Source organism: Furipterus horrens, unplaced genomic scaffold, assembly GCF_987537825.1.
Source record: "Furipterus horrens unplaced genomic scaffold, mFurHor1.1.pri manual_scaffold_2, whole genome shotgun sequence".
Taxonomy (NCBI): domain Eukaryota; kingdom Metazoa; phylum Chordata; class Mammalia; order Chiroptera; family Furipteridae; genus Furipterus; species Furipterus horrens.
Genome location: NW_028327172.1, coordinates 38,889,392 through 38,902,051, shown reverse-complemented (window position 1 = coordinate 38,902,051; position 12,660 = coordinate 38,889,392). Strand labels below are relative to the sequence as shown.

At 50.1% G+C, this 12,660-nt stretch overlaps 1 protein-coding gene across 1 annotated transcript in view; it reads left to right on the top strand.

The window, feature by feature from the left end:
* AMPD3 (adenosine monophosphate deaminase 3) overlaps positions 1 to 12,660 on the top strand; it is a 39,858-nt gene that overhangs the window by 7,636 nt on the left and 19,562 nt on the right. Inside the window, exons 3-5 of the mRNA XM_090264080.1 lie at positions 6,544 to 6,748; positions 9,990 to 10,152; positions 12,360 to 12,579. Of these exons, the coding sequence (XP_090120206.1) occupies positions 6,544 to 6,748; positions 9,990 to 10,152; positions 12,360 to 12,579 (588 nt within the window). The remainder of the gene's footprint in view (positions 1 to 6,543; positions 6,749 to 9,989; positions 10,153 to 12,359; positions 12,580 to 12,660) is intronic.

Sequence of the window (12,660 nt, the reverse complement as noted above, 5' to 3'; positions counted from 1 at the left end):
TCCTCTTCATCTCTAGCTCCTCCCTGACATTCTGAAATGTAAGTGGTGATAGGGCGCCCTCCTGCAAGGAGCCCACTGGCCTGAAGCCAGCAGCAGGTCTCCAGATCCATACAGTGGATTTGCGTTTCAAACTGTGACCCAAAGTGGGGCTTCCAGTTCTGGAAAAGCCCTCCCTCGCCCTGGCTCCTCTGATAAGCCTGAATGTTCCTGGTGTTTGGAGAAGGCTTTTTACATTATTTTTTAATTCTTACAACTATTTTCTTTTTCTCTCAAAAAAAAAAGAAAAAGGACTATTCTAAATCTACTGTAAAAGCACAAGCTAGAGCCAGGAAGTAAAACAGCTTCTTACAAAAAAGAAGAAAAACGCGGTCTGTGAGGGAGACGACGAGCACCTGAAACGTGGGGGCTTCCGTGGAGGATCCCACAGCTGTGAGAACCGAGCCCGGCTCAGACGTCACCCTTCCAACCCCGGTCCGAGTCCAGAGAGCCAGAGCACGGGCTGCTCAGAGAAGCACTTGCTTTCACAGGCTAGGCCCCAGTCAGGAGGCCAGAGGGGACAGCTTGCTGCAGGGCCCTGCCTCCCTGGGGAGATGACATTGTCCAGGTCTCTCCTGGGATGCAGGGATGGCCCAAGGTGAGAGGGAGGGGTGGACTTTCTCTGAATCAAAGTCAGGAGGCAAAGACAAGAAGACAGGAAAAGCCTGGTGGTACCAGAAGCTATGTTTTGTTCACCTTGAAGCTTGTCATACTACCTAGCCAGTGCTCACCTACCCCACACAAGCACAGAGTTGGGACTCAGCCAATGCTGACAACAGGAAAAATTCCGGAGCAACCAAAATGCACATTAGTGCTCCGCCGCCTCTCCTATGTCTTCCACATAACCCACATAACGTATTGTCCACCCGTTTTCGGTGTACAACTCAATGGTTTTTGTTATATCTGCAGAGTTGTGCAACCAGTTTTAGAACATTTTTTATCCCCCAAAGAAACCTCTTATCTTTTATCTGTCATCCCCATCCCATCTCGTATTTATTATCACCTGACACAGATTCTAACAAGCTCGGTTATCTTATCCTGTGACAAATGTAAGGAAGCATATTAGAAGTGAGAGGACTTCTGGAGATGGGGTCACAGAAGTGACGTGTGGCGCTGAGGAGCCCAGGCTGTGGAGCCAGCTTTTGCTGTGGAGGCTCCGAACTGCAGCAGCCCTTTTCCAATCTGCACGATGAGGATAATGGAAGGACCTATCTCGTGAGAATTAAATGAGCTTATAAGCATGCTTGCTTAGCACAGTGCTTGGAACATTCGAGAATTTGAAGCACAGCAGTTTCAGAGCAAAGCGCCTCGAATATGGCAACTGGATTGTACATAGAAGACCCTGGGTCACCGAGAGAGCTTTAGGTTATGTTCACCATGCTCAGATTAAGATACAGGGATTATGATTTTTATTTTAAAAAGCCATACCAAAGCTGGAACTTAAAAAAATTAGGGTATAAAGGGGACAGATTTTATCTGAAAAATTTAGCTCTCCAGAATGGCTGCTTCCTAAAGAACATATATGAAGCAAAGTAGCTGAACAGATATTTGTTATGAATTGAGCCTAGCCCATCATTTTATTTTATCAAACTTCTTCAGTCAGGAGTAGGTACCTTGTTGATCCATTCAGGGCCATTGACAAAGGAGCTTCATTTCAAACAGTCAGTTCAACTGCTTTTCACATTGAGCATGGGGCATTTTGACCTCTGGGATCTTTCGGGACGAAGGGCAATTGGGAGAGACTGGGGAAAGGAGACAGGGAGGAGGTAGGTGAATGGAGATGTACCTCGTAACTGGAGGGAGGGGAGGGAGGGCAGCCATAGGTGAGGGCTGGTTATCTATCAGGAAAGTGAAATGAGAGACTGGGCTTGAGACTGTGAGTCTCTACACCTGATGGCTTCAGGTGTGCTTCACCCACCTGGTCAGTCAGGAGGGCACTTGGCCTGCAGGCGCAGGTGGAGTAGTAAGTGCTGTCTGTGGGGCACCAGCGCTCTCTGCATACCCCTCCTGTAGGCCCATTGTGCAGCGCGCATCATGGTCAGCCATTTCCCCCTTCTCCTTTTAGGATAGGCTGGGACCTCTGGTCTCAATCACAGAGTAGGTGTCAGCTCTTCAGCTGTTCTCCTCCTTAGACCTGGGGTCCTCGCTTCCACACGAATCAGTGCAGTGACAGTGGAAGCAGTAGGGGCAGAGGAGCCTGTGGAAATGGGGAATGCCTGCCCCACATAAGGGCGTTCAGATTCAAAGTGTTAATTAAACCAGGGCAGGTTTGTGACTCCTGCCTTGAGCCTTTGGAGTATCTCATCTGGCAGGTGGAGGTGGGGTGGAGGGGGGGCATTGCTAGAGTGTTGTGAGTGTGTGTACGGCAGGGGTTCATACAAGCCTCCCAATTCTGGAATGTCCCTCTCTCCCTCTGGGAATGGTGCAGCGAACCTTCTATGACCTTACTGCTCCACTATGCCCACCTCGAATCTGGATTAGGCGTCTCCTCCTCTGGGATCCCCAAATATCCAGGGCTTCTCACCACACCAACCACATTGTGCAATGACAGTAGTGACAGTCTCTTGCACTGTCCAACCATCAATACCATCACCAGTCAGCCCCTGGAGTCAGGGGTTATATTTTATTTGTCCGTCTACCCCAGGGCCTGGCACATGGTAGTTTATTGAATGGAGTCAGGTCCATGTGTGGGCCCCTGACTCATGGACCTAGTCGAGAGCCTTTGGGGAAAGGTTTGCTCTGGTGCCCCTCCCTGCCTGGAAGTCCTCCAGGCAGACTACACAGGGTGGTGAGCTTCAACGGCCCCTGGGAAGATGCTGGCTGTTCTCTAGAAGAGCAAGGAGGGCCCTGGTTCTTAACTTGGGTTTAGCATATAAGACAAATGTTATAATCAAAGGCTCTGGGATGCCTGGTTCCCAGAAGCTGAGGAAGGCTGAGGAGTGGGGCAGGGTCAGGGTGGGGACACAGTGAATGGCAGGGGCAGCCAAGGGACATAGAGCGGGTGGGGACATCAGAACAACTGAGATGTGTATTCATCATCTTGTGTTGACAGTCTGGTCAGGCAAGAAGATCTCTGTGGCCCAGGAGGACAAAGCTGCTCCCTGGCCCTTTGGGCTCCCTGGTTTGGCCTGGAGTGGGTGTCCTCGTAGCCCCACACCCTGCCAGCTTTTTGACAGGAGCGTGTTTCTGCCAGGTGAACTTGTGGGCAGGAAAGGAGGGGGTGTGCCAGCTGGGACAGAATGAGCTGGCTTCCTCTGGTGCCCCAGGGGTAGCATGAGGTGCAGCAGGTGGGACTGTAAACAGACAGACCTTGGTCCATCATAAGGAAGTGCTTTCTAACAGTGGCAACAGATCATATTTTGTTTCCCTTGTGTTTACATGCCTAGCACTGGCCTGGCCCAGAGCAGGTGCTTGGCAAATGTTTTTTGAACAATGATTAAATGCTGATGTCTTATTCAGAAATGTAGTGAGCCTTCTGTTACTGGAGGCATTCAAGCAAAAGCTGCCTTCATGAGAGGGTTGGAGTGTATCATCTTAAAAGTCCTTTGCAGCCAGGAGATTCCATGGTTCTACGATTCAGATAACGGTTATGGTAGACCTTTATTGTTGTGACCCTTGTGGGGCTTCCAGTGGCCTTGAGAGGGAAGGAAGGACATGTGTGTGAACACACACATATACACACACACCACTGCTGCTCTCACCGTTGTTGGCTGAGCCTCGGTTGTATAGGATGCACGTGAGATATGGGCTTACCGTAGGCAGAATTTCTACAGTGGCCCCCCAGAGATGCCCCTCTCTAATCTCCAGACTCTTTGAGCATCGTGAGATAGCCCTTCTGTGATTATGCTGTGCTGTGTGGTACAGGGGACCTGCAGACAGGGAGGTTACCAGGGGGGCCTCACCGAATCACATGAGCTCTTAGAGCAGGGAGCTTTCCTAGGCTGGCAGTAGAGGGGCAAGCCAGAGATTCAGAGCACCAGAACTATGCGCCATGCCTGGCTTTGAAGATGGAGGGGTCTCTGTGCAAGCAGAGAGTGACCCTGCCCAGGAGCCAGCAAGCAACTAGGGACCTCCATCTATGGCCACATGAAACTGGATTCTGCCGACGCCCTAAATGAGCTTGGGAGTGGATTTTCTCCCGTGTCTCCAGCTAAGTGCTCAGTGTGACCAACATCTTGCTTTTGGCCTTCGATGCCCTGAGCACAGAGCGCAGCCATGCCAGCCCAGACTTCTCACCTACAGAGAATTGTGAGCCAGTGAATGGGTGTTGCTTAAAGCCACCTGGCTGTGGCAATTTGTCATGCAAGATGAGAAAATAAACACAGGACCCTCTCCTTGGGCTCCATTAGCTTTCCCAATTTTCTGAGATGCAAGCTTTGTGGTTAGCTCTGGTTTTTCCAACTCTTTGTTTAAGGTGCGTGGGCCCTGAGGAGGAATTGGCTCATCTGTTGTTAAGCCTTGTGCCTGCCGAGTCTGAGCTGCAGCCCATGAATGTTCACAGGTGACATCTCAGGCTCACTGAAGACCAGGGCTGGAGCCATAGATCTCTTCAAGGACGAGAATTCTTTGGACATGGGCAGTGGATACTGGCTTTCTCACTGGGCGGAAGCATATGGACATTCCTAGGATGAGCCTGGTGGGGTGTTGCCTTAGTCAGCCTTCCAGCTTTCTTATTGTTGGGGGCTGTTTTTTTTAACCATCCTTACCTGTTGCTCACCTTACACGTCACCTCAGCGGGACCAGCCATCAGGCTGCACTGGCTGAGGCATGTGCAGAAGTTGGCTTAGAGATTAAGAACAGTGACCTAGCAGGCATGTGGGTGACACAGAAGCCAGTCTCATGGGACCTGAGGGAGCCTGTCAGAATGTCAGAGGGAGCCCAAGGGAATGGCTCTTCCCCTAAGTGTGAACATCCAAACAACGGCAAAGTGAGACTTCATTAGTCGAGGTGATGATGGACTGACATGAGGTGGCATCTTCCTTGGCTCAGTTCTGTGTAATGAATGAGTGGCAGGCTGGGAGAAGCCTGGGCCGGAAGTTCTTGGAGTTCATTCAGGCTGAATTTCCCAAACAACCCAGCGCACCTGTTATGCAGGGCAGGGGCAGGGCAAAGACAGACTCCTGGGAAGTGATTGCCTCTGTTTTCCAGGTGTAAACAACCTTGTCCCCAAAGAGGTGAGCTGTGGCAAGCAGCAGGTGTATGAACAGGGGAAGGAACTGTGGTTCCTGAAAAATCGTCATTGGATCTGAGATGAGACCTGGCCAAGAGCCAGGAGGAAGACGGCTGCTTTCTGTGAGCCACGAGGCTCTTCTAGAGATTAACCAATCTCTCCACACCCTATAGGTGTCACTGGTGCCTAGAGAAGAGGAGGGGTCTGGTGGACTCTGGTGGGTCACAGTTGGCACTGAGTCCTTTTCTGGTGGCTGTAGGCTGTAGTTGTGGTAGGATAAATACCCTTCTGGCACGAGGTATGGCAAGTAGTCTTGTTTTTGGCATGGACAGCACTGGGTGGCAGTGCTAGGGGGCCGTGTTTCCCTGGAGGCGGAAAGAGACACTGGAGTGGGAAGTGCTCAGGGTCTCGGCTCACTGCTGTTAACTCCTGTCCTGGGATCCTAGGACTTGGGGTGGTGTCATTTGAAATGTGACTTCTTAGTTAATCAGGAAGGTGAATATTCACAGATCAACATTGCAAATAAGCACGAGCTCATAGCATTTGAAACCAACCTTGTTGTGCCCAGTTCTCTAAGAGTTTGTAAAGTCATCTTTCAGTGCCAAGGTGACAGGTTCAGAGGAACCTGAAATTGATGCTGAATTAATCCGTTTTTCATAACAGAGACACAGGTGTGTGCCTGGCCAGCCGAAGCAGCTAGGAAGGCACCTGTGTCAGGCTGGAGGAAGGAGCAGCAAGGGGAACTAAGTACAGCAGGTACCAAGGAGAGAGGAGGCCAAGGGCCAGCTGCTACCCTGCCTCCTGACTTTGAGTAAGCCCTTTCCTGCCCCTGGGCTCCTGACTCTTATTTTTTGAAACAAGGAGATGGAACTGGTCCATTGTCATGATGTCTTCTGGGTCCAGTGCTCCAAATTTCTAACTCTTTGAATACAGTGTAACTTCTCTCTGTGACCCTGTTCATAGTCCTTCCTGAGACTATTTATATGCTGGGACTAGAGCTTGGGTTATCTGAAGATAGTGCGCTGGTTGATTTGACATTGTCCTTACCTCTTCTGTCTTCGGTGGTCTGCCCTCAGTCTCCTACAACACTGCCTACTCTAATGCTGTGTGTGCAGTGCAAACAACCCACGGCCGTTCTTAGCGACCACAGGGATGGGTGTCAGGATGGCTGTTCTGTATAAGAACAAGCCACAAATAATTAGATCTTCTTAATGGTAGGGCCAACACCAGTGATTAATCAGAGCAAAAATCTCTTGCCATGTGCATAACAAGACACTTTATCACTTGCCCCAATTAGCTACTGATGTCTCCCACTTTTCCTTGTCCTTGGCTTTTAGAAAGAAAAGTTTCAAGATGATTCGGTCCCAGTCCCTGTCTCTACAAATGCCAACGCAGCAAGATTGGAAGGGCCCCCCGACAGCCACTCGGGCCAAGTCTCCCACAACCCCTGTGCCCCCTGGAGCCACTTCCCAGCCCATGCCAGCGCCCTATGCCATGCCCGAGTACCAGCGGGTAACCATCAGCGGAGATTACTGTGCCGGGGTAAGGTGTCTCCCACTCTCCGCTCTCTGCGGGCTCCCCTGGGTGCTGTGTGAGGGTTGTATGTGCCTGTGCAGAGGCCAGGGCCCCTGGGGCCATTGGGGTTATGCCCAGCCCTGAAGCCTGGCCCGCTCTGTGGGGGGGTAGCGGGCAGGATGCGTAGGAAGCAGTAAAGGAGGGCCCTGGCTGAGGTTGTAGAGTATGGGTGTGTCTAGGGTGCTGTCCATCCCTGTGAGGAGGGCACAGGACTGTGGACTGGCACACCGTGGCCATGGCCTCTCAGTTCCCATATGTTCTCTGACCCTGTAGCCCATCGAGGAAGGTGCCAGCTTGGACCCTTTAGTATTTCCAGTCGTTGAATGGATTCGAAGTCCTTGTGTCTATTTCATTTGCTGATTCAGCTCTTCCCACATGCTTAGGTTCAGTATCCTTAAATATATAGCCTAGCCCCCCAACAGGAAGAGAGGGTCTCGATGAGAAAGTGAACAGGCTGATTGATGCAGTGAGTCAGTTAACAGTCATTGAAAATGTGCTAATTTCACCTGGTATGGTGGTGAATTTTTACTGCTTACTTCGGGAAGAGAAATGTCACTGAAGTTAGTGCCGGGGTTAAGTTTGGTTCTGTCTCCCTGGCCCTCAGCCTACTCCTTGTGCCTCCATTAACACTGTTATTCTCTTTCTCTTTCCTGTTTAATAGTAGTTTTAGAATATATGGTATACCTGCGAAAGCAAAGTGGCTTACTACTCTTCTTACAGATTTTCCCCTCGCTACAAAAAATGTATTATTTGTTGGGTAATAGAGAATCTTTGCATGTGGTATAAAACTTAAAGGTACAAAAATTATATCAGTTTTCCAGCCACCCAATCCCCTTCTCAGAAGCAGCCCTTGTTTTTGTTTTTGTGTTCTCACAGATGGCCTGTGTACCTACCGTTAATTAGGTACGCATAGTTTATTTGTACACAAACAGTAGTTTACTGTACACATTACACAAATGAGCCCAGCATTTTTTCACTTACTAGTCCATCTTGGAGATAATGCCATATCAACAGATAAAGAACCTCCTTGTTCTTTTTCACAAATGCATGATATTCCACTATGTGGACATGCAATATCTTACTTAAGTGCCTATGGATGGGAATTTTGGTTGGATTAGAAACAATGCAGGCCTTGTCTGAAGATGCAGCATTCTGACCAGGAGTCCTTGGTGTCCACCTGGACTCCGATGTGTGGGCAGAGTGGTGGAAAGGGAGAGTCAAGGTGGGCTGACAGCTACTGAATGGGGGGACATGGGCCGGGGGCATTAACTAGCTTCTTTCAGTCAGTCTCCTGGCTGGCATATGATAGGGCATGGAGCCCCTGAACTGCATAGTTGGTCCCAGAGAGCTGCAAGTCTATGATAGGCTGACCTTGCAGACCTCCTTGACCCCCAGTGGGTCTGCTGTCAGGCACGCGGCCTGTGGTGCCTACAGGTTGGTTGGTGGCTGCTGGTCCATTGGGGTCCCAAGCATCCTCTCTGATATCGTCAGCTGTGGCCTGAGCCCCATGTGGGGCTGAGTCCATCAGTTCTGCAGACAAAGTGTTAAGCTTTGTCATTGGCAGTGCTATATATTTGTCTAAGGTGTTCATGTCTGCTCACCTATTCCTGCTGCTCTCAGAAGCCATCCACTGGAAGGGCTAACATGGAATTAACACACCTTCATGGGGACACTTGGAGTCAGGAAAGGAGAAGCTACTTCCTTAGCAAAGCAACAAGTAACATTTAGTAAAAGTATAAAAACATGCATGGAAAACATATATACCAACTTCCTTCCTCTGAGGATGGAGAGGGGAGGGGGAGGGAGGAAGGCAAAGTTTTAGCTGTATCTGATGATTTATTCATTCATATGTATAAAAGATTTTAAACAATGATGAAAAATATTAAATTCGTAGATCTGGAAGGAAGCTACATGGGCATTTGTCATATTATCTTCAGTGCTTGTCTGTATGTTTAAAATATTCCAAAACTAAAATGATTTTTTAATTAAAGCAGAGGAGGACGCTTTCAGACCTCAGGCCTCCCCAGATTTCTCTCCACCTGCATCTGTCCCTGCTCTGCTACATCACATGTTCACTGTTGTGACAGTTCAGCTGCTTGTCTCCCCAGGCACATTCAGATTCTGCTACACATGTCCTTCCCTAACAGACTAAGATTAATGAGTCCCCTGCAAGGTGGAATGTATCTCATTTATCTTTGAATACGAGGCAGCTCTGGGAAAGCAGACATCCTCGGGCTCTGGAAATCAATCAGATCAGACTCTGATTTTGTGACTTCCTGGCGAGGAATTGATCCTCTCTGGGTCTCGGTTCCCCCATTTGTAAAATGGGTTGCAGTGAGGACCAAATAAAATCAATGGAAAGAGTCTGACATGTGACATGTGTCAGTAACTGCTTGTTGACTGAGTGAACTAGGGTGATGGACAGATGAATCAGAAGCCTGGTGGTGGCGTAGCAACACACTGAACGTGCAGAAGTTTTTATTTGTACCTTCAAGGGGCCCATATATTTTCTCAACTGAAAATGATGCTACGCACCCTCATGAGGTATATGGTCCAGGCTTTACCTCCTCCTGTGCTGGGTGCAGCAGCAGGTTTATGGTTTAATCAATAGCATTGGAAGCTGGCCTTGGGGTGTGCACACCGGAGTTCCTGCCTCCATCCCAGCAGCCCTCTCTCTTCCCATGCTGGGTCCCTGAGACCACCCCTGGGTCAGTGACTTGCTAGGAGGACTCCTGGGACTCAGCACGTAACTGTACTCTCACTGGGATGTATTACAGTGAAAGGATGCAGAGCAAAATCAGCCCAAGGAACAGGTCCCCGGGGCGGAGTCTGGAGGAGGCCCTCTCCCAGTAGAGTCACCACAACACACTTCATTCCTCAGCATTAGATTGTGACAATATGTGTCATCTACCACAGAAGCTCATTAGAGACTCAGTGCCCAAAGGTTTTACTGCAGCTGGTCACACATCTGCATAGAACATCCCACATTTCAGACTCCCAGAAGGAAATCGGCTGTTCATCCTAAGCCATAGTGTTTGTGTAAACAGGTTAGGCACAATGAACCACTCTTATTAGTCAGGGAATGGTGGGATGCTCCGAAACCCAAGCCGCCAGCTACCAGCCAAGGGCCAGCCTTGCAGCAGGTCTTCTGAGGATGGCAATCTCAGGCTTGCTACATGAGCTCTTTTCTGCACACCTTCTTCTGCAGATCACTGTGGAGGACTATGAGCAGGCTGCCAAGAGCCTGGCCAAGGCCCTGAAGATCCGGGAGAAGTATGCCCGACTTGCCTATCACCGCTTCCCACGGACCACGGCCAAGTACCTGGGTCATCCAGAGGCGGACGCAACACCTTCAGCAGAGGGCCTCCCAGGTATGCTGCTGGGCTGCAGGTGGGGTTTCAAGTGGGGCATGGCCCAAGAGTTGGTCAGGACTTAGTACTAACTGGATATATTTCCCTTGGATGATATTGTGAAGTCAGGGCCCTGATATTGGTTTTTCCTATACTGAGTTTGCTGGCCTCCCCCAGACTGAGTCTGTGTGCCTCACCCTGCATAGCACAGAGCTGTGAAAGTCAGGAGAGAGATGAAAGACAGTCTGCATCTTGAAAGTTTTCCAGGGAGACAGGCAGTCTCATGGGGTATTTAAAACAACACGATCAGCCATGAAACGCCTCATTGGTGGTGCGAGTTGGGGTGAGTACAGGGGGCATGTTCTGGGACAGAAGTAGGTTCTAGAGTCAAACTTACCTGTACTCTGATCTAAGCTCTGCGTCTTTTTTGGGCAATGTATTCCTCTAAACCTCCGTTTCTCAAACTATAAAATGGGAATATTAACAATACCTATTATCTGGGCCTGTTAAGAGCATCACATGAAGGAATGCATGTGAAGTACATACTTAGTACAGTTCTAGCATCTACTGAGTGTTCGATAAATGGCAGCTATGTTTATGCTGTGGAGTTTGGGGGAGGGGCGATCAGTGAGAGCAGGACAGTTTCTGGTGGGATCTGTTTGGCCTGTGAAGGACCTAGGAGCATAGAGACTGTAAGCAAGTAATATGAATGAGGGCAACAGGAAACCTCGGTATTGAGAGTTGGTAGTGGAGGGGGGGGGTCCAATGAGAGTCTGGTGGTCTACGCCTGTGCCCCAGGCTGCCCCCTGCATGTAGCTGGTGCCACCTCTGGCTTCGCTGAAGCCCTGAGACCTGGCCTGGGAGCATCTGTTACCATCAGGGGCCCTGGGTACATCCCAGCCCTTCTGTGCCCATTTCCCTGTTGTCTGAGGGAAGCTGATTCCACCTGTGACATTTTTGGTAAGGGCGGAGAGGAATGACTGTCAAATGTGCACTTAATACAAAACAGAGTACCCAGGGATCGTGGGCATGAGCGTGGTAGGGTGGGGGCTGTGGCTTCATCCAGGCTGTTATACTGCCTGTGTCTCACAGGCCATGGGCACATTTTAGGGACTCGTGAGCTGGCCTGTGGCTGTGCCTGATTGGGGGACATCATTTCCCAGCTCTGTGCTGCTTTAGCCCGTGATATCTCACATCTCCTCCAGGAGCAGTCTGTTCCAGACACTGATCGGGGACTCCCAGGCAGGTCACCCCACGTTGGCTGCTTCCTTTGATGAAGATTTCAGGGTTTCCTCCTGCCTGGACTGGCATCTGGGCAACTGGACCCTATGTGGAGTTGGCTGATGTGCAGAGGAGAAGCCCACAGTTCCACTTCTATTAAGCATAACCTGTTCCTTGGCCAGAGAGAGAGCCTATCAAGAGTCAGGAAAAGTCATTATGAAAATAATGCCCTATAATTTATGTGTCTGGCTTTGCTATGTACACAAAGCATTCTCTTATACCCTCTACTGCAGCCCTCACAACAGGCTGTTAAAGCAGCGGGGTGTAATCCTCAGATGAGCAGGCAGGATCAGAGATAATGTGGTTTGCTCAATGTCTCATAGCTAGGAAATAGCCTAGAGTGGTTTTCTGCCTCCTGTGGGTAATTCAACCCATAGCGGTGGGGACAGACAGGTCTGCCATCGCCATTTCCTGCTCTGTAGGACACAAGCCTTACACTGTGCTCATCTGGGGGAGGAGGGTGTGGCACTTCCTCATCTCACCCCTTGGCCGCCCTGGGCTCAGGAAGATGTGGGAGGACTGGGGCTGTTATGCCCACTGGGCAGTCCTAGTTGCTGTCTGTTCTCTTATTAGAAGACACAGCTGACCTTTTAAGAATGCCTGGTGGCCCTGAAGTGCCTGGGAGGCTTCAGCTCATTTCAGTTAAATTAAAAAATTTGCCAGCCACGTTCTAGGGACTGTTCTAGAAAATGGGGATATAGCAGTGAACAAAACAAACGTATACTACCCTAGATAACTAAGTGAAGTTACTTTACATAGGAGTAGGTGCTAGGAAAACAACATAAAGCAGGGAAGGAGGTATCAGATGCCAGCGTGGGTGGGGGTTGTCGGGGGTAGGTGGGTTTTGTATAGGATGACCAGGATAAGCCTCACTGAGAATGACTTTTGAGCCCACATGAGCTCATGAGGTCAAGGGCACTTGGCCATCACTTAATCCTGTTTTGCAGACTTCCACCCTCTTCCACTGCCCCAGGAAGACCCTTACTGTCTAGATGGTGCTCCCCACAACCTGGGCTACCTGGTCCGCATGCAGGGGGGCATCCTCTTTGTGTATGATAACCAGAAGATGCTGGAGCGCCAGGAGCCCCACAGCCTTCCCTACCCCGACCTGGAGACCTACACGGTGGACATGAGCCACATCCTGGCCCTCATCACTGACGGCCCCACGTAAGCCAGCTTTCCCCCCAGACTGCCTCTGCTGGCATGGGTGCTGTTCTGTGGGAAAGGGCTGGAAAAAGCCATCTAGGT